General features: G+C 46.8%; 1 protein-coding gene across 2 annotated transcripts in view; it reads left to right on the top strand.

Moving 5' to 3' along the window:
- Positions 1-842: 842 nt before the first annotated feature.
- LOC121270816 (SWI/SNF-related matrix-associated actin-dependent regulator of chromatin subfamily A containing DEAD/H box 1-like) overlaps positions 843-27,718 on the top strand; it is a 94,031-nt gene continuing 67,155 nt past the window's right edge. For both annotated transcript variants that reach the window (XR_005941625.1, XM_041176319.1), the window contains exons 1-4: positions 843-1,133; positions 13,209-13,383; positions 20,246-20,420; positions 24,128-24,194. Coding sequence is in view for 1 of the 2 variants with exons in the window: in XM_041176319.1 (XP_041032253.1) it covers positions 980-1,133; positions 13,209-13,383; positions 20,246-20,420; positions 24,128-24,194 (571 nt within the window). In the remaining variant the exon portion in view is untranslated. The remainder of the gene's footprint in view (positions 1,134-13,208; positions 13,384-20,245; positions 20,421-24,127; positions 24,195-27,718) is intronic.

Here is a 27,718-nt window from a genome sequence, read left to right as displayed (position 1 = left end):
TACTTTAAGAATTCCACCCCCTCTAAGCCTTTCACACTAAGACCATCCCAGTTAATATTGGGGAAGTTGAAATCCCCTATCAATACCTTATTATTTTTACACTTCTGTGAGATTTGCCTACATATCTGCCTCTCTATCTCCCCCTGACTATTTAGAGGCCTATAGTACTCTCCCAGAAAAGTGATCGCTGCCTTTTTGTTTTCAAGTTCTACCCCGATGGCCTCATTTAAGGAACTTTCTAAGATGTCATCCCTCCTGACTGCAGTAATTGACTCATTGATCAATAGTGCAACGCCACCCCCTCTTGGGAGTAGACTTGGAAATATATCGCCACTCCTTTTACCGTCGCTGGGTCAAAATCCTGGAACTCTCTCCCTAACAGCACTGTGGGAGGACCTACACCACAGGGACTGCCGCTGTTCAGTAAGGTGGCTGCCCACCACCTTCTCAAGGGCAGTTAGGGATGGGCAATGAATGCCAGCATCCCATGAAAAAGTAAATAAAGAAATAATAATGGCAAGGAAGTGGATGCTCCATTTTGCTGACCCTCCCACTGGTGACTCTCCCTCAGGGAAGGCCCCGCCCACCCTTGACCAGTGACGTCACGGGACACGCCCCTCCCCCCCACACCCACTCACATTCATGCGGCCCTCCGATTGGACCATTCCACGGGATATCCGCCAATAGGGGCGTGTGTTGCTGACGGGTCCGCGGAACGGCGCGGTTCGCGGGAAAGTCCTTTATAATAAAGAATTAGATGTATATATATAAATATATGTTATAGCGGGGTGGGTGGATCTTTTTAACGATGCACCGGAAGGCCTGAAGCCTTCTGTTCCTCAGTTCCGATCTGCTGCGATCCCAGGACAGACCCGAGTTGCCGCCGCCGCCGCCGTCGCGAGCCGGCGGACACTGACTGTTCCAACGGATCCGCGTTCGAATCTCCTCTTTGAATCGTCCCGAACGTTCCAATCCCCGGATGAGCTCCTTCAACCTCGACCGGTTCCGTTATGAGAAGAAAGGCGGAGGCGGCTCCGTGCGGGAGAACGGCGACCGGGACCGACAGTGCGGCATCCGCCTCGGAGCCGGCACCCCGCCAGATACTGGCTTCCGGGAGGAGGCAACACCGGCAGGTGAGAGAGGGAGCCCCACCTCCACAAACCCCCATCCCCACCCACCCACATCCTCCCCATCCCCACCCCCACATCCCCCCACCTCCACAAACCCCCATCCCCACCCACCCACATCCTCCCCATCCCCCCCCCCCCCACCCCCCCACCCCCACATCCCCCCACCTCCACAAACCCCCATCCCCACCCCCACATCCCCCCCACCTCCACAAACCCCCATCCCCACCCACCCACATCCTCCCCATCCCCCCCCCCCCACCCCCACATCCCCCCACCTCCACAAACCCCCATCCCCACCCCCACATCCCCCCACCTCCACAAACCCCCATCCCCACCCCCACATCCCCCACCTCCACAAACCCCCATCCCCACCCCCACATCCCCCCACCTCCACAAACCCCCATCCCCACCCCCACATCCCCCCACCTCCACAAACCCCCATCCCCACCCCCACATCCCCCCACCTCCACAAACCCCCATCCCCACCCCCACATCCCCCCACCTCCACAAACCCCCATCCCCACCCCCACATCCCCCCACCTCCACAAACCCCCATCCCCACCCCCCACATCCTCCCCATCCCCCCCCCACCCCCACATCCCCCCACCTCCACAAACCCCCATCCCCACCCACCCACATCCTCCCCATCCCCCCCACCCCCACATCCCCCCACCTCCACAAACCCCCATCCCCACCCCCACATCCCCCCACCTCCACAAACCCCCATCCCCACCTCCACATCCTCCCCATCCCCCCCCCACCTCCACATCCCCCCACCTCCACAAACCCCCATCCCCACCTCCACATCCCCCCACCTCCACAAACCCCCATCCCCACCTCCACATCCTCCCCATCCCCCCCCCCCCACCTCCACATCCCCCCCACCCCCACATCCCCCCACCTCCACAAACCCCCATCCCCACCCCCCACATCCTCCCCATCCCCCCCCCCACCTCCACATCCCCCCACCTCCACAAACCCCCATCCCCACCCCCACATCCCCCCACCTCCACAAACCCCCATCCCCACCCACCCACATCCTCCCCATCCCCCCCCCACCCCCACATCCCCCCACCTCCACAAACCCCCATCCCCACCCACCCACATCCTCCCCATCCCCCCCACCCCCACATCCCCCCACCTCCACAAACCCCCATCCCCACCCCCACATCCCCCCACCTCCACAAACCCCCATCCCCACCTCCACATCCTCCCCATCCCCCCCCCCCACCTCCACATCCCCCCACCTCCACAAACCCCCATCCCCACCTCCACATCCCCCCACCTCCACAAACCCCCATCCCCACCTCCACATCCTCCCCATCCCCCCCCCCACCTCCACATCCCCCCCACCCCCACATCCCCCCACCTCCACAAACCCCCATCCCCACCTCCACATCCTCCCCATCCCCCCCCCCCACCTCCACATCCCCCCACCTCCACAAACCCCCATCCCCACCTCCACATCCCCCCACCTCCACAAACCCCCATCCCCACCTCCACATCCTCCCCATCCCCCCCCCCCACCTCCACATCCCCCCACCTCCACAAACCCCCATCCCCACCCCCCACATCCTCCCCATCCCCCCCCCACCCCCACATCCCCCCACCTCCACAAACCCCCATCCCCACCTCCACATCCCCCCACCTCCACCAACCCCCATCCCCCCCACCCCCACATCCTCCCCATCCCCCCCACCCCCACATCCCCCCACCTCCACAAACCCCCATCCCCACCCCCACCTCCACAAACCCCCATCCCCACCCCCACATCCCCCCACCTCCACAAATCCCCATCCCCACCCCCACATCCTCCCCATCCCCCCCACCCCCACATCCCCCCACCTCCACAAACCCCCATCCCCACCTCCACATCCTCCCCATCCCCCCCCCCACCTCCACATCCCCCCACCTCCACAAACCCCCATCCCCACCTCCACATCCCCCCACCTCCACCAACCCCCATCCCCCCCACCCCCACATCCTCCCCATCCCCCCCACCCCCACATCCCCCCACCTCCACAAACCCCCATCCCCACCCCCACCTCCACAAACCCCTATCCCCACCCCCACATCCTCCCCATCCCCCCCACCCCCACATCCCCCCACCTCCACAAACCCCCATCCCCACCCACCCACATCCTCCCCATCCCCCCCCCCACCTCCACATCCCCCCACCTCCACAAACCCCCATCCCCACCCCCACATCCCCCCACCTCCACAAACCCCCATCCCCACCCCCACATCCCCCCACCTCCACAAACCCCCATCCCCACCCACCCACATCCTCCCCATCCCCCCCCCACCCCCACATCCCCCCACCTCCACAAACCCCCATCCCCACCCCCACATCCCCCCACCTCCACAAACCCCCATCCCCACCCCCCACATCCTCCCCATCGCCCATCCCCACCCCCACATCCCCCCACCTCCACAAACCCCCATCCCCACCCCCACATCCCCCCGCCTCCACAAACCCCCATCCCCCCCCACCCCCATCCCCCCCACCCCCACATCCCCCCACCTCCACAAACCCCCATCCCCACCCCCCACATCCTCCCCATCCCCCCCACCCCCACATCCCCCCACCTCCACAAACCCCCATCCCCACCCCCACATCCCCCCACCTCCACAAACCCCCATCCCCACCCCCACATCCCCCCCCACCTCCACAAACCCCCATCCCCACCCCCCACATCCTCCCCATCCCCCCCCACCCCCACATCCCCCCACCTCCACAAACCCCCATCCCCCCCACCCACATCCTCCCCATCCCCCCCCCCACCCCCACATCCCACCACCTCCACAAACCCCCATCCCCACCCCCACATCCCCCCGCCTCCACAAACCCCCATCCCCCCCCACCCCCACATCCCCCCACCTCCACAAACCCCCATCCCCACCCCCCACATCCTCCCCATCCCCCCCACCCCCACATCCCCCCACCTCCACAAACCCCCATCCCCACCCCCACATCCCCCCACCTCCACAAACCCCCATCCCCCCCACCCCCACATCCCCCCACCTCCACAAACCCCCATCCCCACCCCCACATCCTCCCCATCCCCCCCACCCCCACATCCCCCCACCTCCACAAATCCCCATCCCCACCCCCCACATCCTCCCCATCCCCCCCACCCCCACATCCCCCCACCTCCACAAACCCCCATCCCCACCCCCACATCCCCCCACCTCCACAAACCCCCATCCCCCCACATCCCCCCACCTCCACAAACCCCCATCCCCCACCCCCACATCCTCCCCATCCCCCCCACCCCCACATCCCCCCACCTCCACAAATCCCCATCCCCACCCCCCACATCCTCCCCATCCCCCCCACCCCCACATCCCCCCACCTCCACAAACCCCCATCCCCACCCCCACATCCCCCCACCTCCACAAACCCCCATCCCCCCCACCCCCACATCCCCCCACCTCCACCAACCCCCATCCCCCCCACCCCCACATCCTCCCCATCCCCCCCACCCCCACATCCCCCCACCTCCACAAACCCCCATCCCCACCCCCACCTCCACAAACCCCCATCCCCACCCCCACATCCCCCCACCTCCACAAATCCCCATCCCCACCCCCACATCCTCCCCATCCCCCCCACCCCCACATCCCCCCACCTCCACAAACCCCCATCCCCACCCCCACATCCTCCCCATCCCCCCACCCCCACATCCCCCCACCCCCACAAACCCTCATCCCCATCCCCCGCACCCCCACATCCCCCGCACCCCCACATCCCCCGCACCCCCACATCCCCCGCACCCCCACATCCCCCGCACCCCCACATCCCCCCATCCCCCCACCCCCACATCCCCCCCACCCCCACATCCTCCCCACCCCCACATCCTCCCCACCCCCACATCCTCCCCACCCCCACATCCTCCCCACCCCCACATCCTCCCCACCCCCACATCCTCCCCACCCCCACATCCTCCCCACCCCCCACATCCTCCCCACCCCCACATCCTCCCCACCCCCACATCCTCCCCACCCCCACATCCTCCCCACCCCCACATCCTCCCCACCCCCACATCCTCCCCACCCCCACATCCTCCCCACCCCCACATCCTCCCCACCCCCACATCCTCCCCACCCCCACATCCTCCCCACCCCCACATCCTCCCCACCCCCACATCCTCCCCACCCCCACATCCTCCCCACCCCCACATCCCCCCCACCCCCACATCCCCCCCCACCCGCACATCCTCCCCTCCCCCACCCGCACATCCCCCCCTCCCCCACCACCCACATCCCCCCCACCCCCACATCCCCCCCCACCCCCTACCCGCACATCCTCCCCTCCCCCCACCCGCACATCCTCCCCTCCCCCCACCCGCACATCCTCCCCTCCCCCCACCCGCACATCCTCCCCTCCCCCACCCGCACATCCTCCCCTCCCCCCACCCGCACATCCTCCCCTCCCCCCACCCGCACATCCTCCCCTCCCCCACCCGCACATCCTCCCCTCCCCCCACCCGCACATCCTCCCCTCCCCCCACCCGCACATCCTCCCTCCCCCCACCCGCACATCCTCCCCTCCCCCCACCCGCACATCCTCCCCTCCCCCCACCCGCACATCCTCCCCCTCCCCCCACCCGCACATCCTCCCCTCCCCCCACCCGCACATCCTCCCCTCCCCCCACCCGCACATCCTCCCCTCCCCCACCCGCACATCCTCCCCTCCCCCCACCCGCACATCCTCCCCTCCCCCCACCCGCACATCCTCCCCTCCCCCCACCCGCACATCCTCCCCTCCCCCCACCCGCACATCCTCCCCCCCCCCGCCCCGCACATCCTCCCCCCACCGCCCCGCACATCCTCCCCCCACCGCCACATCCTCCCCACACCCCCCCCAACCCCTCCCACCCCACCCCCACATCCTCCCCACCCCCTGCCAATGTCCACGGTCCCCCACAACCACCCCAAACCCTGGCTTCCTTTTGAAGCCCCTTGTATTACAGGTGCCAGTCTTCGGCCAGTTGGATTCAATGCAGTGATATCGAGAAATGCCCAAAGGCACTGGATAATGTGAAGCTATGGTCACCCACAACATTCTGGCAATAGTACAGAAGACCTGTGCACTAGAACTAACAATGATCCTAGCCATGCTGTTCTAGTACAGCTACAACACTGGCATCTACCCGACAATGTGGAAAATTGCCCAGGTATCTCCTGTTCGTAAAAAGCAGCATAAATCCAATCCGTCCAACAGCCACCCCCATCAGTCTACTCATTAGCACTATCAAGTGGCAACTGCACGCTAGTCTGCTCACTGACACAGTTTGGATTCCACCAGAGCCACTCTGCTCCTAAATTTATTAGAAGCTTGGTCCAAACTTGGAGGGGAGATGTGTGGCTGCTCTTGACATTAAGGTAGCATTTGACTGAGTGTGCCATCAAGGAGCCCTAGCAAAATTGAAGTTAAGGGGAAAGCTCTCTACTGGTTGGAGTCATACATAGCACAAAGTTGTGGTTGTTGGATCTCAGTCCCAGGAATTCCTCAGGGCAGTGTCCTGGGTCCAACGATCTTCAGTTCCATTTTCATCAGTGGCCCTCCTTTTATCATAAGGCCAGAAGTGGGAATGTTTGCTCATGATTGCACAATTTCCAGTAACATTTGGGATTCCTCAGACACTGTAGCAGTCCATGCCAGTATGTAGCAAGGCTTGGGCTGATAAGTGACAAGTAATGTTTGTGCCACACAAGTGCCAGGCAATGACCATCTCCAACAAGAGAAAATCTTACCACCTCCCCTTGACATTCAACGGAATTACTGTCGCTGAATTCCCCCACCACCAATATCCTGAGGAGGTTACCCTTGACCAGAAACTGAACTGGACCAGCCATATAAATATTGTGGCTAATAGAACAGGTCAGAGGCTGGGAACTCTGTGGCAAGTAAATCAGCTCCTGACTCCCTAAAGCATGTCCAGCATTTACAAGTTACAAGTCAGGAGTATGATGGAGTACCCTCCACTTGCCTGAATGAGTACAGCTCCAACAATACTGAAGAAGCTCAACACCATTCAGGACAAAGCAACCTGCTTGATCAGCACCCTGTAGACCACCTTAAACATTCACTTGGCCACCAACGCACATTGGCAGCAGTGTGTACCATATGCAAGATGCACTGCAGCAAAACACCAATGTTCCTTCGATATCAGCCTGTTCTTGCCCCATGGAACTCATTTCTTGTGACTCCATTCTCTCTCCTCCTTGTCCAGTCTCTTCCCACCTACATCTGCAATTCCTCTCATGCCCTACATCATATCAACAATTTACAGTTCCCTGGCCCCAACCGCCTCCTCTTCACCATGGACGTCCAATCCTTCTACACCTCCATCTCCCAACATGATGGTCTGAGGGCTCTCTGCTTCTTCCTCCAACAGAGGCCCGAACAATCCCCATCCACCACTACACTCCTCCGTTTGGCTGAACCTGTTCTCTCACTGAACAATTTCTCCTTAAACTTGTCTCACTGCCTCCAAATAAAAGGTGTAGCTATGGGTACCCGCATGGGCCCCAGTTATGCCTGTCTCTTTTTGGGGTATGTGGAACATTCCTTGTTCCAGTCCTACTCAGGCCACCTCCCACAACTCTTTCTCCGGTACATCAATGACTGCTTTGGTGCCGCTTTGTGCTCTCGTCTGGATCTGGAAAAATTTATTAATTTTGCTTCCAATTTCCACTCCTCCATCATTTTCATCACTGACACTTCCCTTCGTTGACCGCTCTGTCTCAATTTCTGGTGATAGACTGTCCACCAATATTCATTACAAGCCAACCGACTCCCACAGCTACCTCGACTACAGCTCCTCACACCCCACTTCCTGTAAGGACTCCATCCCATTCTCTCAATTCCTTCACCTTCGTCGCATCTGTTCTGATGATGCCATTTTCAAAAACAGTTCCTCTGACATGTCTTCCTTCTTCCTTTACCGAAGATTTCCACCCACGGTGGTTGACAGGGCCCTCAACCATGTCCGGCCCATCTCCCACACATCCGCCCTCACACCTTCTTCTCCCTCCCAGAGCCATGATAGGGTCCCCCTTGTCCTCACTTATCACCCCACCAACCTCCGCATTCAAAGGATCATCCTCCGCCATTTCCACCAATTCCAGCATGATGCCACCACCAAACACATCTTCCCTTTACACCCCCCCGGCAGCCTTCCGCAGGGATCGTTCCCCCTGGGACACCCTGGTCCACTCCTCCATCACTCCCTACTCCTCAACCCCCTCCCACCGCACCTTCCCATGCAACCGCAGAAGGTGCAACACCTGCCCCTTTACTTCCTCATCGTCCAAGGGCTGAAACACTCCTTTCAAGTAAAGCAGCCCTTCATTTGCACTTCCCTCAATTTAGTCTGTTGCATTCGCTGCTCCCAATGCGGTCTCCCCTACATTCGAGAGACCAAGCACGGACTGGGTGATCACTTTGCGGAACACCTTCGGTCTGTCCGCAAGCATGACCCAGACCTCCCTGTCACTTGCCATTTCAACATACCACCCTGCTCTCATGCCCACATGTCTGTCCTTGACCCGCTGCAGTGTTCCAGTGAAGCTCAACGCAAACTGGAGGAACAGCACCTCATCTTCCGACTAGGCACTTTACAGCCTCCCAGGCTTAATATTGAGTTCAACAATTTCAGATCATGAACTCTCTCCTCCATCCCCACCCCCTTTCTGATCCCCCCTTTTCCAATAATTTAAAAAATTTTTTTATAAATATATTTCTCTTTTTCCTCCTATTTTAAAATTTATTTCGATCTATTGTTTAGCCCATTTCGATCCCTTACCTCCACACACACACACCCCCCACCCCACCCCACCCGCACTAGGGCCATCTGCCACTTGCTCGTCCTGCTTTCTACCCTAAATGTCACCATTAGCACATCCTTTAGATAATATCACCACCGTCAACACCCCTTTGCCCTTTTGTCTATGACATCTTTGGCAGTCTTTTCTTGGCTTCCACCTATCACTGGCCCCCTATCGAGCTCTATCTCTCCCACCCACCCCCCTCTACCAGCTTTTATTTCATCTCATTTCTATATGTCTTAGTTCTGATGAAGGGTCATATGGACTCGAAACGTCAACTGTATCCCTCTCTGCAGATGCTGTCAGACCTGCTGAGTTTTCCAGGTACTTTTGTTTTTGTCCTATATTTCCAGCATCCACAGTATTTTGCTTTTTACCTTAAGGTTCCTTAGATACCACCTTCCAAACCCATGAACTTTACCAACTAGAAGGACAAGAACACCAGGTGCATGGGAAAATCACCACCTACGATTTCCTTCCAAGCCACACACAATATCACTGTATATTTACAGTGCAGAAGGAGCCCATTAAGCTTATCGAGTCTGCACTGGCTCTCAGAAATAGCATTCCACCTAGTCCCACTCCCCTGCCTTAGCCCCATAACCTTGCACATTGTGTGTTCAGCTAGCAATCCAATTCCCTTTTGAATACCTTGATTGAACCTGCCTCTGCCATCCCTTCAGGAAGTTTGTTCCAGCCTGACTGGAAATATATCGCTGTTCACTGACTGTCATGGGATCAAAATCCTGGAACTTCCTTCCCAGCAGCAATTTTGATGTACCTGCATCTGTTGGACTGCAGAGGTTCAGGAAGCTGACTCACCACCACCACCTCGAGGGAAGTTGGGGATGGGCAATAAATGCTGGACTTGCCAGCGAGAGGTCCACATCCCATGGAAGAATTTAAAAAGAAACATCCCTGGCCTATCATATTTGCCTCCCTTGCTGTTATATCCCACCCCTTGTCCCGCCACTATAATCCTTGCGAGGGATTCTGGTAACCTCAGTTGCAAAACAGAAAAATTAAATGACTGTTACTTTCCAACTGCTGGCAAATTAGGTTTCATTATCCAGATCTGAAGCAATCAGCTTCTGTATATTAGTGATAGCCTCCATTGTTAATTTGAATTTCCTACTTTATATTTTTCAGATCGATCATAGAATAGTTTAGCACAGGAGGCCCATTGGGCCTGCACCAGCTCTTTCGAACAGCAAATCCAGTTAGTTCTATCTCCCTGCTTTTTCTCCACGTTCCTGGATTTTTTTTCTCCTTCAAATATTCCCTTTTGAAGATTGCTGTTCAATCTGTATTCACCACACTATCAGGCAGCACAATCCAAATCCTAATGACTCAATGCGTTTAAAAAAAATCCTCACAAAACCTCTGGTTCTTCTGCTAATAGCCTTAAATCGGTTCCATCATGTCAGCTATTAGAAACAGAGTAAGTAAGGAGAAACTATCTAAACCCTTCATGATTTTAAACTCTTCTTTCAAAACTTCCCTTGGCCTTCTCTTGGCTTTCTTTGCTCTGAGGAGAATCCCAGCTAATCCAATCTATCCATGTAACTGTAATTCCTATCCCTGGAAACATTCCAGCAAATCTCTTCTGTACCCTTTTCATTGCCTTCGTATCCTTCCTATAGTGTGCTGCCCAGAATTGGACACAGTACTTCATTTGGGTCGAACTCCTTAGCATAACATCATACCTTTCCTATTCTATGCTTCTATTTATAAACTTCAGGATCCCATATACATTATTAACTGCTTTTTTTTTTAACCTGTTATGCCACTGTCAAAGATTTGTGAACAAACACTGCTGGGTCTGTCTGTTCTTGCTTTCTTTAAAATTGTATGACTTAACCTATTGTCTCTCCTTACTCTTCCTACCAAAATCTATCGCTCACACTTTTTTATGTGACAGCATGGTGGGATTAAATTGGCCTTTGACTCCATTGTAGACAAAAATCAGGAGGGGTGTGAATCAAATGCCAACTTCCTTTCACCTGTTTGTGTTTGTTTTTGCCAAAGACCAATTTGAATTCCATGGTCTTCAACTAAGTGTGTAGCTACGATCTGCCATTAAGGAGAGAAGATTTGAAAGAAACTCAGTTTTGGTTGCCAGCAGGGATGAGTGAAAAGCTGCAATTGCATGACTGACACAAAGTGAACATAAACGGGAATATCAGATAGCCTGTTCTTGATTCAAAATTAGTGAATTTGAATTGTAGATAATTCTGGTTTTTATACAAAAAAGGCTACTTTAAGTTATCAGGAGTAGGCTATAACAACTTCATGGAAGGTGATAATGTTTGGATTGCCCAGGAAAGCAATCAAGACTAATCAGTTATTTTAAGAGGGAGTTGGCTAGAATTTTGGTGCAAAAATCATTCGCAGTTTGGTTATTGAACTGTGAACGGTCCAAGGAATACTCTGGTACAAAATTTCAACACTCGGAGTCCAGATGCAATATTCAAATGGTTCCTTTATTACGCATGCGGGGAGCAAATGCTGGGCCGTCCGGGCACTTCTCCACTGAGGTTCAAACGAGCACAGTTTATATATTTTTTACTATCGGTTACAACTTAATGATATTAGTTAAACAAAGGCCACAACACAATGACCTCCCCCGGTGGGCTGATAATTGTGTTCTTGTACAGTAATTGCAGTGCAGAGACTGGGTATTGTCCTTTTGGAGACAGCAAAGAATGTATGTTTGTTCCTTCCAAAAGGTTTATGGGGGCTGACTGGATGTGGCTCAAGGCCATCAGACGGTGTGAAATGACCTTTCCCATTTCTTGATTGAGTCATCCCATGTCCCCGCCTGTGTGTATCTCCCATTTCCTAATTGCAAATTTACAGCTGAGCCCTTTGTACAAGTTTTTAGATTTCATGTAAGGCTGTGATTGTCTGTGTATGCTTTGGTGCCCTAGCTGTTGGCCCTGGCTGACACTTTAAAATAAATCCAAGTTTTCTGCACCTTCAAACTATATTCTATTTGTGAAATTGTTCAGACGGAACAAAATTGTCTTTCCTAGTCCTGTACATTTTAGTGTTTCTTATTCATATAGTTCTTTATGAAATGGCTTTGGATTTTTTTACTTTGATTATAATTTGTAGTTGTTCAGTATAGTTAGAACAGTGCATACTGCAATCATATCTTACTATTTTAGTCTTTGCTAATTATTTCATAAATTCATGTTTATAAAAATACTATTTGCAAGATGCATATATATGAAGACATCATGTTGACATGCTTAATGTCACAAGAAAACCACTGCTGCACATTTACGTCAAAAATCTCCCAACTACTGATCTGACAATTTTTGCCTGCACTTGGGAGTTGGGTGGGGTGGGGGAGAGCAGGAAACTAAAATTGAGTTCCTCTCTCCTCCCTTCCCTAATTTGGGTTAGATTTGCATTCATGGGTGAGGGGTGGAAGGAGAATATGCTCTGATTTTTTTTTTAAATTGCAATCTTGTAGAGCCTTTACTCCCTCTTGTAGAGGATAAATAAATGGGTTTATAAACTTGATCCAGACAAATGGAGGAAAATAACTATAGGCCACCAGCTAAAATGATTGTGGTTGGGATAATTTAACTATGTATGCACCTCTTGGAAGTTGCGGATGAATGTACTCTTCCACACTGCAAAAAGATGTGTTGATTATTATATAGGCGTTGGTACGTTATTTATTAGATTCATTGTTTTACTAAACCAGAACTTTTTAACAGATAATCAAGTGGTGTTTTTTTTTTTCAAAGTAGCTCTGATGTCCCAAAAGGGATTGAGAGCCAGGAGGCAGGGCAAACAAAGGTAGCAAACCATTTCAAACCTTTAATAGAATTGAAATAAACTTCAACTGCTTAACCGAAATTTCTAAAAACTGTTAGCATTGGAGCAAAAAGAGATATAATAGGAATAAGGTACTCCAGTAAGCATGTGCTTCATGTTTAAAATTTGAAAATAAGGTACAGGTTCGTGCGTGCTATATTGGGTTTGAAACGGTTGCATTTGCCACGGGTTATGTTTAGAGGTGGGTTGAAGTTTCAGTAAATATTGTTATAGCAGTCTCCCCTGCCACTGAGGATAGATAACCAGATAAAAAAGCATCAATTTTTAAAATACATTTTGACATCTAAAATTTTAATGAAACAGTGCATTGATTCATATGATCATCCAATCTTCACACAGTGACTTCCATGACAATTTTTAAAAACATTGTTTCTCTTTTTAATTATTTAGTGACCATTGTACCAGAGACACCAGAAGGAAAGCAGTCGAACCTGTTATCATATTTTAGGACAAAAGAAAAGGGAGTCCTTTTTCTTGACTCTGAATCTGAAAATGAAGAACCATGCAAGATCAGTTTATCATGTCCAGCAATAAATGGAAGGCCAAAGGGATGCATTCAAAAACTGTAAGTGTTACTTTATACACTGTGTCTAATCACTCACTTACATGTGTACCATATTTACCTAGAATTGTTAGCAGTGGTTTATATTCGGTGACATTAATCTGCAGTAAAATTATTAGAAGTTATTTCTCTCCCCAACTGTTCTATTTTGAACAGTTTAACCCCTTGCTAGTGTATGATTCATAAGTATATTGACTGCTGTCTGGCACTTCAAATTTTTATTATTCATGTGTGATTCTTGACTGCAATATTTCCTCTAAGTTGCCCAGCAACCCAAAAGTCTCCACACAAACTGTGCAATTATAAAAAAAAATTGCCCACATGCTCCACAACAAATTAGAGGGACCACTGCTTGACTGTATGTTAGCAAGCCCAGAAAAAGGGGTGAGCATCATATCAGATCAATTTGTTGCCTGTTTTCTACATATGCATTTCCAACAATGGGCACTAAATAGCACAAAGGAGTTGAGAACCCTTGATGTTTTCTCTCCTTAGCCCAGGGAATGGAAATTGAATCTTCCTGGTTTGTATAGTTTAATTACTGGCTGGTAAGCTTATTGAGTTATTACAGAGTTGTTGGTATTGTGCCTATTGATTAATTTTTAGCTAGCTTTGCTTTCCCCATCAAATTGAGAGCTCTTCAAGCTACCTCCTTGGTTCATCCCTTCATAATTGTTTGCATGAGATTTAATTAATAATTTTCTACATGGTATCTTTTCTTTGTAAAATATAAAATGACCCTGGTTTTGGAAAGACTTGTCTGCTCACTCATCCAATCCAAGTACTTCCAAAGAGTAAGAGAAAGTGAATATAAAGAATGAAGAAGAGTAAGAAGTGAGAAGAAAGAGTTGAAGGACCCAAGTGGGGGGGGAGAGAGAAGTGATTCAAAACTTGGACTATATAAATATATATTGTTGTAAAGCCCCACTGTCCAATTGCTCATGCCGTGCCAAGTTGAGTTCATACATCTGGCAACTTGCAAGGCAAAAACAGCTCTGAGCTGAAGGGCACAGCCAAAAGCCTAATGACAGCATATGCTGCAACATGCCCCATTCCAGGGAAATCTTTCTGGTATCTACTTGCAAAATGTGATGGCAAAACTCGAAAGTCAGGGTGAAGCAGCATGATTGAATGGGGCTCCCACTCTTGAGATGGGAAAGAAAGACTTGGAATCATAAAATGATACAGCACAGCAAGAGCCATGCCATCTCTTTGACCCACTGAACTTCTCTTTCCCTAGAGATCTGCAATTGTTTTCTCTTGAGTTTATCCAATTTCCTTTTGAAAGTTACTATTGAATCTACTGCATTTATGTAGTGCCTTTGGCATAATATATTCCAAGATACCTCACACAAGAATAATTATCAAGCAAAATAATTATTGATATGTAGGCACTTCTCAAGGTGAGATGATTTAGTTTTTACATTTATCTACACTCAAAATGTATGTTTCTAGTCCTGTTTTGTTTATCATAATTTGCTGGGATTTAAGTAGAAAACTCCTTGTACACATCTCTATTGTGCTATCCTTTTTGAATTGCTACTCTCCAGCTTCGATTTTTAATACCTTGCTTTAGGGAAATGGTAACAAGAATGAAAAGGCTTTTGTAAAATTTCGGTTGATGTGCTAAGATCAGCATAGGTTTTGTTCTTGGCAAAGCCTTTTATTTTGGATATTGCGTTATCTGCATGATTTTTTTAAAAATTCAATGTTTGAGGTTGAAAACCAGGAAATTATTCTACACTCTATCAACATTGCATTTCTGTTTCCCACACCAGTAATATTTGATCCGTCTGAGCAGAACCACGTGAACACTTTAGTCAGTATTGTGATATGAGGGAACTTTCACTGGGATTTACTTTGAGACTGAACAAGCTCAGTAGAGTTTTTCATCTCATTAACCTGGTCATATTGAATCAAGCTTCCAGAAACATTGAAATGGTGTAGGAATCCAATATATCACCTAGGCCACCTTTTTAAATGCATACATGTACATTAGGCCCAGTAGCCTTCCACCATTTATAAAAATTTGCAAGTCGGGTATGGCTACATTACTCGGTTGTGTCCCCATTTGTAACTTCTGTAAGCATTCTCAGTTTACAAATCCTGTTTTCACCATGGAATGCTCTGTCTCTTAATGTAACTGAGTAATTAGGGGCAAAGGATTTTGCATGTTGTGCAGTAAGCATCCCCTGACATATTTCTAAAATGTAGCCTAAGAGAGGAAGACATGTGAAGTGTTGTAACAGACATCTCTGATTATATTCTTGGGGGGCCAATGCATAATTATTCGATAAAATCTCCTCTCTGATAACAAAAGACTTGCGATGAAATTAATTTGAATTTTATCAAGCATGTGACTAGTAAAAAATAATCCTTTTATTTGGTTAAGATGCTTGCTCATCCCTGTTGTTTCTACAATATTGTCTTGTGCAAAGTAAATATTAATTAAAGAAATTTGAAAGAATTAACTCCATTTTCTTTATAGCTGGCTATCTTCCGCAGAACTCTGGCTATATATGCCCTAATCCTAATTAATGTTAAGAGCAGTTTTGAAAAACGCTTAATATTTTTTTCTGTATATTAGAATTTTTATTATTTTTTTCACATAAAATTCCCAATAAGCTTCTGCTCTTTTTTTTAAAATCGTTAAAATCTTCAAGGAAATGTTTTATGTCTAATGTGATGAGTTGAGAGTGACTGCTCTTGATATCAAGGTAGCATTTGACTGAGTGTGACATCAAGGAGCCCGAGCAAAACTGAAATCAATGGGAATTGGCAGGAAAGCTCTCCACTGGTTGGTGTCATATCTAGCACAAGGGAAGATAATTGTGGTTTCTGGGGGACAATCATCTTAGCCCCAGGACATGGCTGCAGGAGTTCCTTGGGGCAGTGTCCTAGGCCCATTCATCTACTGCTGCTTCATCAATGGCCTTCCCTCTATCTTAAGGTCAGAAGTGGGAATTTCGTTGATGTTTGCAGAGTGTTCTGGCCAGTTCATAACTCCTCAGATACTGAAGCAGTCTGTGCCTACACGCAGCATTAACTGAACAATGTTTAGGCTTGGGTTGATAAATGGCAAGTAACATTTGTGCCACACAAGTGCCAGGCAATGACAACCTGCAACAAGATGAAGTCTAAATATCTCCTTGTCATCTAACGGCATTACTATCGTTGAATCCCCCCGCCATCGATATCCTGGGAGTTACTGTTGGCCAGAAACTGAGGCTTGACCAGCCAAATTAATGCTATGGCTGCAATATCAAGTCAGAGGCTGGAAATTCGGTGTGAAGTAACTCCTCTTTTGGCTCTCCATAGCCAGTACGCCATCTAAAAGGCACATGCAGGAGTCTGAGTGCAGCTCTGACAACAGTAAAAGCTTGACATCTTCCAGGGCAAAGCAGCCCACTTTGATTGGCATTTTACCCACCACCTTGCACACTCTCACTCTCCACCACCTGCGCACACTGGCAGTAGAGTGTGCCATCTGCAAAATTTACTGCAGCAACTCGCCAAGCCTCCTTAGACTGTACCTTCAAAGCCTGCAACAGTAAGCATAGTGAGAGAGGAAGCTTTGTAGGGACTGGCGATGGATAATTACCAGGGCCAAATGAATTTTATCCCAGGCTGTTGAAGGAAGCCAGGGAGGAAATAGCAGATGCTCTGAGGATCATTTCCCAATCCTCACTAAATATAGGTGAGGTTCCAGAGGATTGGAGGTCTGCGAATGTTGTAACATTATTTAAAAAGGGTGCGAGGAATAGGCCAGAAAACTACAGGCTGGTCAGTCTGACTTCAGTGGTGGACAAATTATTGGAAACAATTCTGAGGCACAGGATAAACTGTCACTTGGTGCACGTTGATCAGGGATAGTCAGCATGGTCTTGTTAGGGTAAGTTTGTGTCTTACTAACTTAATAGAATTTTTTGAGGAAGTAACAAGGAGGATTGATGAGGGTAGTGTAGTGGATGTTGCCTATGTGGATTTCAGTGAGGCATTTGACAAGATTCCACATGGCAGACTAGTCAAGAAAGTGAGATCTCATGGGATACAGTAGAAGGTGTCAGGCTGGGTCCAAAGTTGGCTCAGTGACAGGAAACAAAGGTTAATGGTCAATGGATGTTTTTGCTAATGGAAAAAGGTTTCCGTGGTGTTCCACAGGACTCGGTTTTGGGGCTGTTGCTGTTTGTTTTGTATATTAATGATTTGAACTTAAATGTGGGAGGCATGTTTGGGAAATTTGCAGATGACACAAAAATTGCCGTGTAGTTGATAATGAAGAGTACAGCTGTTGTCTCCAGAATTAAATCAATGGTTCGTTTGAATGGGTGGAAAGGTGGCAAATGGAATTCAATCCAGAAAAGTGCAAGGTAATGCATTTGGAGAGCGCAAACAAAGTAGGGGAATACTCAATAAATGGGAAGTTACTGAGAGGGGTTGAGGAAGTGAGAGACCTTAGAGTATATGTCCACAGGTCCTTGAAGGTGCAGGACAGGTGGACAAGGTGGTCAAGAAAATGTTTTCCTTTATTGGTAGAGGTATTGAATACAAAAGCAGGAACATAATGCTGGAAGTGTATAAAATGCTAGTTAGACTACAGCTTGGATTTTGTGTCCAATTCTGGCCCCCATATTATTGGAAGAGCATAATTGTTCTAGAGAGAGTGCAGAAGAGATTTACAGGTATGTTGTCAGGGCTTGAAAATTGCAGCTATGAGGAAAGATTGGATAGGCTAGGGTTGTTTTCCTTAGAACAGAGGAGGCTAAGGAGTGACCTAATTGAGTTGTACAAAATTATAAGGGGCCTAGATAGGATAGACAGGAAAGACTTGTTTCCTCTAGCTAAGGGGTCAATTACCAGAGGACATAGATTTAAGGTGATTGGTAGAAGGATTAGAAGAGACATGAAAAACTTTTTCACCCAGAGGGGGCATCTGAAATTCACTGCCTAAGTTGGTGGTTAAGGCTGAAACACTCAATTCATTTAAAAGCTGCCTGGATCTGCATCTGAAGTGCTGTAATCTGCAAGGCTATGGGCCAGGTGTTGGAAAGTGGGATTAAAATGAGCAGCTAGTTTCTTTTTTCTCTTTGTTGGCTGGCACAGACATGTTGTGCTCAATGGCCTCTTTCTACACCGTAACATTTCTATGGTTCTAACCTCTGAAGCCGAGAAGGACAATGGCAGCATCTGCATGCAGTAAACCTTGCAAGCAATTCATATACCCCATGAACAAGTTAAAATTGTGCGGTGTTGCATAGGAAAATTCTATGCACATTAGTCATACCTGACTATCTCTGACCAACAACAGCAACTTGCATTTTTGTACTGCCTTTACTGTAGTAAAGCATCCTAGGATGTTTTTGTGATTTAACTAATCTTCTGTTAATTAGCTTCCTAAAACAGTTGAGCTTGGTCACTTCAAGCCCATATCTCTGATTATCATTGCTACTCTGTTAAAACATAAGTTTTGTGTGTGGAATGTTTTCTTCCCCTCTGAAACCAAAATTCTAATTGTAAAAAAACTTCTGAGGCTTTCACAAATTAAACATTGTGGCTGATACTCAAGTGCTGTATTTGGAATATATGGATGAGTAACCTGCTAGTTAACCTGGCTGAGGAATTCTTTTGAAGTTGTTTATGGATTAGTTTTGTTGCTTCTGTACATCCACCATCCCATAGAATAGAGTTAAGAGAATAGCCTCTTGAATTCAACTTTCTTATGGCAAACCAAGTGCACCCTTCCAGCTTGCACCTACTATAACTTCACAGCCATTAGTCTTAATTGCATGGCAAGTAACTTAAAATTACTTCTCCGGCGTTGACTTACAATGTAGTGGAATAAGGGCTTTTTCACACACTTGAAGTAAAACACGTTGTCAGTATAAGGTGCTTAGTCAAGTTACCAGTCATGCTTTGAGGCTGACTGGTTGCTACAAATGAAGCAGCAAGTCTGTCAGCCAAGCGAAAATTAACATGGATTTTGAAGCAAAAGTTGTTGGATTTGTGCTACTAGACATGTAACAATTTGATTTATATGAGTCTAGTACTGCACCTCCAACCATTTGTTCTAAGATGGTGCAAGTTAAATCTCATGTTGATGCCAAAATAGTCAATCAATAGTATTTTTGCTTATTGTAATGAGGATTCAGCTTGAAAAATTCTAAAATTATCACATGTTCTATTATGGACAAAATTGGTTGTATCCATTTCACCTAAACACTTTACTGCAGCTGAGGAGATTCTGATCCACTTGGGAACTATCAAAAATGTAACTTCCTGATTTGGTGGGTTAGGGGCAAATTAATTGGGACATTGGGAGAATGTGTTCACATTAGAATGTGCAGAGCATTAGTGTTAGGATGGAGCTGGGATTGTCAGAGTGGAATATCTGTGTCCCACTCCTCCCCTGGTAGTGGGCTCAACCTGTAGCCCATTACATCATGATGTCCGTAACATAACTTTATGTCTTTTCTGAGTGTATTGTGATTACTATGTGTATTTAATATTGCTTTCTTTTTCCTACCCATTTGCAAGTTTTCAGACCGGCAATTAAAAGTTTAAATACTGGAGATTTTGAGAATATCTAGTGAAGTAATTAGTTAAGTTGGATATGGGCATATCCTTTTGTAGTGTCTCTCCTTAAAAACTAGAGAGAGTATCCCAAGCCATAATGTTCTATTAATTTTGTCAGAACATTTTCATTTTTACTGTCCTTCTGAGGGATCTGAAGTAAACAATGTATAAAAGTGTTGTGATTTTGTATACAATCTATTTTTGTTGCATTGTTGGAGTATTTATTTGTACAAATCTTATCTAACTTCCTGTAGTAGTTATTCATATGTATATACCATTCAACATCTTCCAGAAATGATCCTGTTGACTTTTCATCTGAGGATGGGCAACTTTCCCCAAAAGATGTACCTTCTCTGGACTGCAGTGGCTTATCTCATTTTAATACTGACTTGGGGGACTCTACTGCCATCAAAGTACAAAAACTGACAGAAATATTTCCAAATAGAACAGACGCTGAACTAATGCAGGTAAGTAGAACGTGGTGTAACATGTGTCTTTAGATGAGTTATTAAGAAATTTGAAGCTTGGTATTGGATGTGCTTGTTATTGAGTTGTAATTTATAGAGGATCTCCCTATTTTTGATCCTTGATTCTAGCCAGAGTGATTTCCTGGGCACTTTGATTGGCTTTCGATGTCTTGAACAGGGAAAGAAGGAAAGTCAGTTAACCAAGCATTTCCTCTTTTGTTTGTTATCCAATGACCATTGTTTAAAAAGTATAATAAGGACATAGTCTAGCATACTTAAGATAACAGCTGTAGAGTGACCAATGGATGAGCTTTGAGAGAACTATTGCCATGCATGCCATTACCAATCCTGCGTGAGTCGCCATTTCAGGAAGAAGAGGAAACTGGAGAGCAAAAATAATTGAATGTTGTTTACTTTCAGAGGCTAAATACTTGAGTGCAAATGTAATGATGACCTTTGAACCCGGCCCATTTTCAAGTTCAGTATCACAGTATAACATTATGAAACCTGACTAAGTCAGGTGTGTTTCTCCTTAATACTCATTGCCTTTCTTTCATTCTGGTGACTGGAGGGTTGCTACTGTTAAATAAATGAGGAAGGGGTGAACTTTATAACTTTTAATTAATAGTTGGTAAGCTTTTATGGGCATTGATGTACAATAAAATTATTTACAGGGACATTGGCAGCCAGTGTGAATCTTTAATCTGCAAGTGCGTCTGATGATTTTAATTGCAGAAATAATAAGATTTTGAAAAAGGAAAAGTAATAACCAGACTATATCAAGCAACGTTTAAAAGCCTATTTGTATTATTCATACATAGGCCTGACTTGTTCAGGACTCCATCCTACACCACAATGGTTGAATATTAATGCCCTCTCTGATGGCCCAGCAAACGATTGTATGACACCACAAGTTCTGATGCTAACTAGTCATGGTCAATAAGTGCCAGCCTTTGCAGCGATGTCCATATCCTGGGAATAAATAAATATTAGCAAATTGGGGATTGTCAGATTTTGACTAAGGGCATTGATAAAACTAACCGAAGGAATGGCTAGGTGGTAGACACAGTTCATTGTGGAGAAGTGTGAAACACTGCATTTTGGAAGCAAGAATAGGGGCAGGAAGTTAGAATATTACCAGAAATTAGTGTAATGCTGAGTTATAAAGAAAAGAAATTGCCCATAGTTACTGCCAGCATGACCTGAAGTTAATAAATCTCGATGCAAATAAGGATTTGTTTATCATGGGCATATGAAGGCAAGCTCTTTTTAATCTTCTGTGTTGTTAAATTTTGCAAAAATAGCTGGATGTAAAATAAATTGTCTAGCTGGGGGCAGCTGGTGACAATTACTTGCTGGTATTTTAATGTTTGATCATTGTGCTGGTTTAAAAAAAAACAACTGAGTAAATGAGGTTTTTTGTTGCCAATAGCAAATAAATGGGGTAAAATAATACACTGCTGCTTTACTTCCTCTATTAATTTATATTTGTAATTTTTCCCCATTCCTAGCCTCTCTTCACTTGCAAAGGCATTGACTCACTTTAAGCATATAAATAGTAAGTAAAAGGAGGAATAAGGCCGATTATGAACTAAAAGGGGATATACGCATGAATGCAGAGGAGCATGGCTGAGGTATTAAGTGAATATTTTGCATCTGTCTTTACCAAGGAACAAGATGCTGCATAGGCCATGGTGAAGGAGCAATTAATTCAGACATTTAAAAGTTTAAAATTTAAAGGAGGAGATATTGGATAGGCCATCTGTACTTCTGTTGATAAGGGACCAGACCGAATGGGATGCATCAAGGAAACTAAGGAAAGTGAGAGTGGAAATTGCGAAGGCACTGGCCGTAATTTCCCAGTCACCCTTAGATCCAGGTGTGATACCAGAGGACTGGAGAATTGCAAATGTGCAACCTTGATCAAAAAAAGGGGTAAAGATAATCCCAGCAACTGCAGGCCAATCAGTTGGTGGTGGGAAGCTTCTAGAAACAATAATTTGGGGCAAAATTAATTGTCACTTGGAGAAATGTGGGTTAATTAAGGAAAGCCAACATAAATTTGTGAAGGGAAAATTGTGTTTCCTAACTTGCTGAAATTTTTTGTTGAGAAAATAGAAGGTTGTTTAGGGTAGTTCTGTTGATGTGGTGTATATGTACTGCCAGAAGGTATTTGATAAAGTGCCACACAACAAACATGGGCAAATTGTAGCTCATGGAATAAAAGGGATCGTAGCAACATGGATACAAAATTGACTGAGTGATAGAAAATGGAGAGTGGTGGTTAATGGATGTTTTTCAGACTGGAGGAATGTTTGTTGTGGTGCCCCAGAGGTGGTTGATAGGCCTCTTGCTCTTCCTGAAATATATTAATGACCTAGACTTGGTGTACAGGGTGTAAAAAATTTGCAGATGACATGGATACTTGGAAGCATTAAGAACTGTGAGGAGGATAGTGTAGAACTTCAAAAGGACACAGTGAGGTTGGCAGATGAAATTTAATGCAGAGAAGTGTGAAGTGATTTCTTTTTGGTAGGAAGAACATGAGGGACAATTTAAAATAAATGGCCCAATTCTAAAAAGGGGTGTAGGAGCAGAGGGATCTAGGTGTATAGATGCATAAATCATTGAAGTTGGCAGGTCAGGTTGAGAGCACAGTTAATAAAGCATACAACATCCTAGGCTTTATTAATAGAGACATAGAGTACAAAAGCAAGGAAGTTATGTTAAACTTTATAGAGCACTGATTTAGCCTCAACTGGACTATTGCATCCATCCTGGGTGCCACACTTTAAGAAAGATGTGAATGCATTAGAGAGAGAGTAGAAAAGATTCATGAGAGTGGTCCCAGGATTGAGCTACTTCAGTCATAGATAGATTGGAGAAGTTGGTATTGCTTTCCATGGAGAAGAGGATATTTGATAGAGGTGTATTCTAAATTATGAGGGGTCTGGACAGAGTAGTTAGGGAAGAACTGTTCCCATTGGTGGAAGGATTGAGAACAAGAGAGCACAGATTTAAGGTAATAGGCAAAAGAATCAATGAGATTGAGGAAAAAGTTTCTCATGCAGCAAGTGATCAGCATCTGGAAAGCGCTACCTGAATGTGAGATGGTGGCAGGTTCAGTCAAGGCATTCAAGGGGGAATTGGATTGTTATCACAAGGAAGAATGTGCAGGCCTGCAGGGAGAAGGCCGGGGAGCGGCACTAGGTAAATTGCTCCTATGGAGAGCTGTTCAGACACGACAGGCTGAATAGCCACCTACTGTGCTATAACAACTTCTGGCTTCTAGGAACAATTCCACAGGAACTGGGTGGCATTTAATATCACAAATAATTGTTATTCATGTGTGAGTATTTACAGCCAATCTTAGCAGATTGTTTATCTGTGAAGAATACCGCAGCCAAATCCAATCCTATACTTGTCCAAAATGTATTCATGCTCTTCCAGCAGGTTTTCTCTAGACCAAAAGCAGGAACCAGAGGTGACATGTTTTGCTTTGCTGCTTCTCAGCAAAGGTGTTCACAAACTGTCCAGAACATTAGACCTCAGCTACTCCTTGAATAAACCCTTTGAAGCATGGGGTTGTAGGGATTTCTGACTGATGTGTTTGGAGCGGCGTTCCATACAGCATGGATTCATTGGTGTTTGCTTTGACGTTTTTTTTCTCTGCCACCTTTCTCTGATCTTCCTTCTCGTCCACCTAGGTAATTGAATCAACAAGTACATTGGATGGAGCTGTAGCTTCGGGATTAATCTTGTTTGGAGAAGAAGGTAAGACCAGTTTCTTCTTTCTTATGTTTTCTTTCAAATGAAGTGTCATAAAGTGGCAATTTATTCAAGTGTCCAATCTTGTAAGAATCATTTGAGAAATGCAATTTGGCTCAGATTTATTCCATAAAACATGTCTTTGACATATTTAGTCCTACTTAAGCTTAGTAGTGAAACATAATTCTGACCAGTTTCCATTTTGAGAAACCTACGTAGCATTTACCACACTAATTGACTTTTCCAAAAAGCACAACGATTCCCCTCAACTCTTGAGTAGCTAGTGACTGACTAGTTGTGAAAAGATATCTTTGCATTCTACAGTTCTACTAAAGATTGACTTTTTATTTATCCTTAAGAAGGCTTGGAGGATAATTTGTCATCAATAACAATCTCCCCATATAAACATGGGCATTGGTTATAACCAGGTGAAGTCCAGTTGCCAGATGATTCCTCTTAGTGCAACAATAAAGGAATTGTTACGGTCACAGTAAATGTGGAACCCTTTCTGAGACCAGTAATCACTGATGAGCACTTGACAATCTTTGCTGATGACAGGATAAAAGACAAAATACCAAATGTTGAAGTGTAGTGATTTTCTGTAATCCTTTTATGGAACTGTAACACTTTTGTTAACAGACATAAAACATTCTCCAGGCTGCACCAACAACATCATGTGGCATGAGAATGAAGTCTGGGTTAAATTAAAATATTCTTGTGCTCTTTGGCAATAATAAAGTTACCAGAGTAAAACCAAACTGTTTGCTTGTCAGGTTCTGATTTTTAGCACTGGTAAGCTGTAATTTGTGGTTAAAATAAAAACAAAAAATGCTGAAAATATTCAGCGTGTCTGGCAGCATCCGTGGAGAGGGAGAGAGAGCTGATGTTTCAAATTGATGACTTTTCATCAGAACTGAAAGGACTGGGTCAAAGGGAAGTAGACCATCACCTGGAAGGGCATTGAGTTGTTGAAACTTGCAATCCTCATCTGAAAGAAAGAAAAATAAACATTTGTTAAACTGCTGGATGAGACAAAGATTGAAATGAAACTCTGAAATGGAATAGTTTTGAGATAGCGAGCTGGTGCTGTTAGGGTTCTGATGAAAGGATCTTTGACCTGAAACATCAATTCCTGGTTTCCTCTCCACAGAAATGCATTTGACCTACTGAGTATTTCCAGCATTTTCTGTTTTTATTTCAAATTTCAAGCATCTATAGTATTTTCACTTATAGTAATTTGTACCTTTATTATCCATTAAATCCCTAGGCAGTAAATTCTCAGAATCACCCCAGAAGTAATGCTCTCTCAACCTTAGAAAGTTTCCTCAGAAAATAAGCCTGCCTGATCTCTAAAAACATATCTGTAGAAATACGCAACTACTGACACAGATGGATGGTGTACCGTAACCAGGATCTTTGGTAATGCAACATTCATCTATGCTAGTGCAAAACACCAATCCTCTCGAACTTTTTATCACTTGGTCTGGTGTGGCTTGGAGAGATGTGCACCTTGGTTGTAATCCTTTTGTGATTATAGGGGAGATGGTGGCGTAGTGGTAATGTCACTAATCCAGTGGCCTAGGCTCTGGCGGCAGATGGTGGAATTGAAATTCAATTATCAAATCTGGAATATAAATCTAGTTTCAGAAATGGTGACCATGACAGCTGTCATCAATTGTTGTTAAAACCTACCTGGTTCACTAATGTCCTTTAGGGGAGAAAATCTGCCATCCTTACCTGGTCTGGCTTACGTGTCATCCCAGACCCACAGCAATGTGGTTGATTCTTAACTGCCTTCTGAGATGACCTTGGCAATTGGGGCAATATCAAGGTCAATTAAGCATGGGCAACTAATGCTAGCCTTTCCAGGGCTACCCATATCCCATGAAAGAATAAAGAAACATTGTTTGGTGTCTCTACTCACATTTATGGTGCTCAGCAAGGCTGGGAGAAGTGTGGATTATGATTTTAACTACTGCAGCTAGAGAGTGTAAGAAAAAGTCATTAAATGTCCTTCAATTTTATGAAAGTAGTTACTTTTTTCTTTTTTTAAAAAGGCAACTAAGTTCCAATGTGTACATCTTCAAGGTGCATTATATCACATGACATTTTGTCTTCATGAAATGGCTCAGTAACATTTCCAGCAAGGAAGTCTTTTTTACTTGTAGACTAAATATCTTGTCGTTCTCTCAGGTCCAACTCTGACATTGTCATCAAACCTGCTGACAAGGGTGGTGCTGTTGTCTGGTGCACTGACCTCTACCTCGCAGAGGCTGAGCGTCAAATCACAGACACTTCCTCCTACCTCCCCCTGGATCATGACTCCACCACTGAACATCAAGCCATTGTTTCCAGGACTGTTACTGACCTCATCTCCTCTGGAGATCTTCCTTCCACAGCTTCCCGCTTCTATCTCCTACCCAAAATCCACAAATGGGACTGTCCCGGCAGACCGATCGTGTCAGCCTGTTCCTGCCCCACAGAACTCATTTCTTGCTATCATGACTCCATTCTCTCACCCCTTGTCTAGTCCCTTCCCACCTACATCCGTGATTTCTCTGACACCCTATGTCATATCAACAATTTCCAGTTCCCTGGCCCCAACCGCCTCCTCTTCACCTTGGACGCCCAATCCCTCTACACCTCCATCCTCTACCGGGACGGTCTGATCGCTCTCCATTTCTTCCTCAAACAGAGGCCCCATCCACCACTACTCTCCTCCGTCTGGCTGAACTTGTTCTCTCACACTGAACAATTTCTCCTTAAACTCCTCTCACTTCCTCCAAATAAAAGGTGTGGCTATGGGTACCCGCATGGGCCCCAGTTATGCCTGTCTCTTTATGGGGTATGTAGAATACCTACTCCGGCCCCCTCCCACAACTCTTTCTCTGGTACATCGATGATTGCTTCGGTGCTGCTTCATGCTCTTGTCTATACCTGGAAAAATTTATTAATTTTGCTTCCAATTTCCATTCCTTCATCATTTTCACATGGTCCATCTCTCACACTTCCCTTCCCTTCCTTGACCTCTCTGTCTCAATTTCTGGTGATAGACTGTCCATCAATATCCATTACAAGCCTACCGACTCCCACAGCTACCTCGACTACAGCTCCTCACACCCCGCTTCCTGTAAGGGCTCCACCCCATTTTCTCAGTTACTTCGCCTCCGTCGCATCTGTTCTGATGATGCCACTTTCAAAAACAGTTCCTCTGACATGTCTTCCTTCTTCCTTAACCGAGGTTTTCCACCCACGGTGGTTGACAGGGCCCATCTCCCGCGCATCCACCCTCATACCTTCTCCTCCGTCCCAGAAACATGATAGGGTCCCCTTTGTCCTCACTTATCACCCACCAGCCTCTGCATTCAAAAGATCATCCTCCGCCATTTCCGCCAATTCCAGCATGATGCCACCACCAAACACATCTTCCCTTCACCCCCCCGGCAGCCTTCCGCAGGGATCGCTCCCCCCGGGACACCCTGGTCCACTCCTCCATCACTCCCTACACCTCAAGCCCCTCCCACAGCACC

This window comes from Carcharodon carcharias, chromosome 1, assembly GCF_017639515.1.
Source record: "Carcharodon carcharias isolate sCarCar2 chromosome 1, sCarCar2.pri, whole genome shotgun sequence".
Classification (NCBI taxonomy): domain Eukaryota; kingdom Metazoa; phylum Chordata; class Chondrichthyes; order Lamniformes; family Lamnidae; genus Carcharodon; species Carcharodon carcharias.
This window is presented reverse-complemented; position numbering and strand designations above follow the sequence as displayed.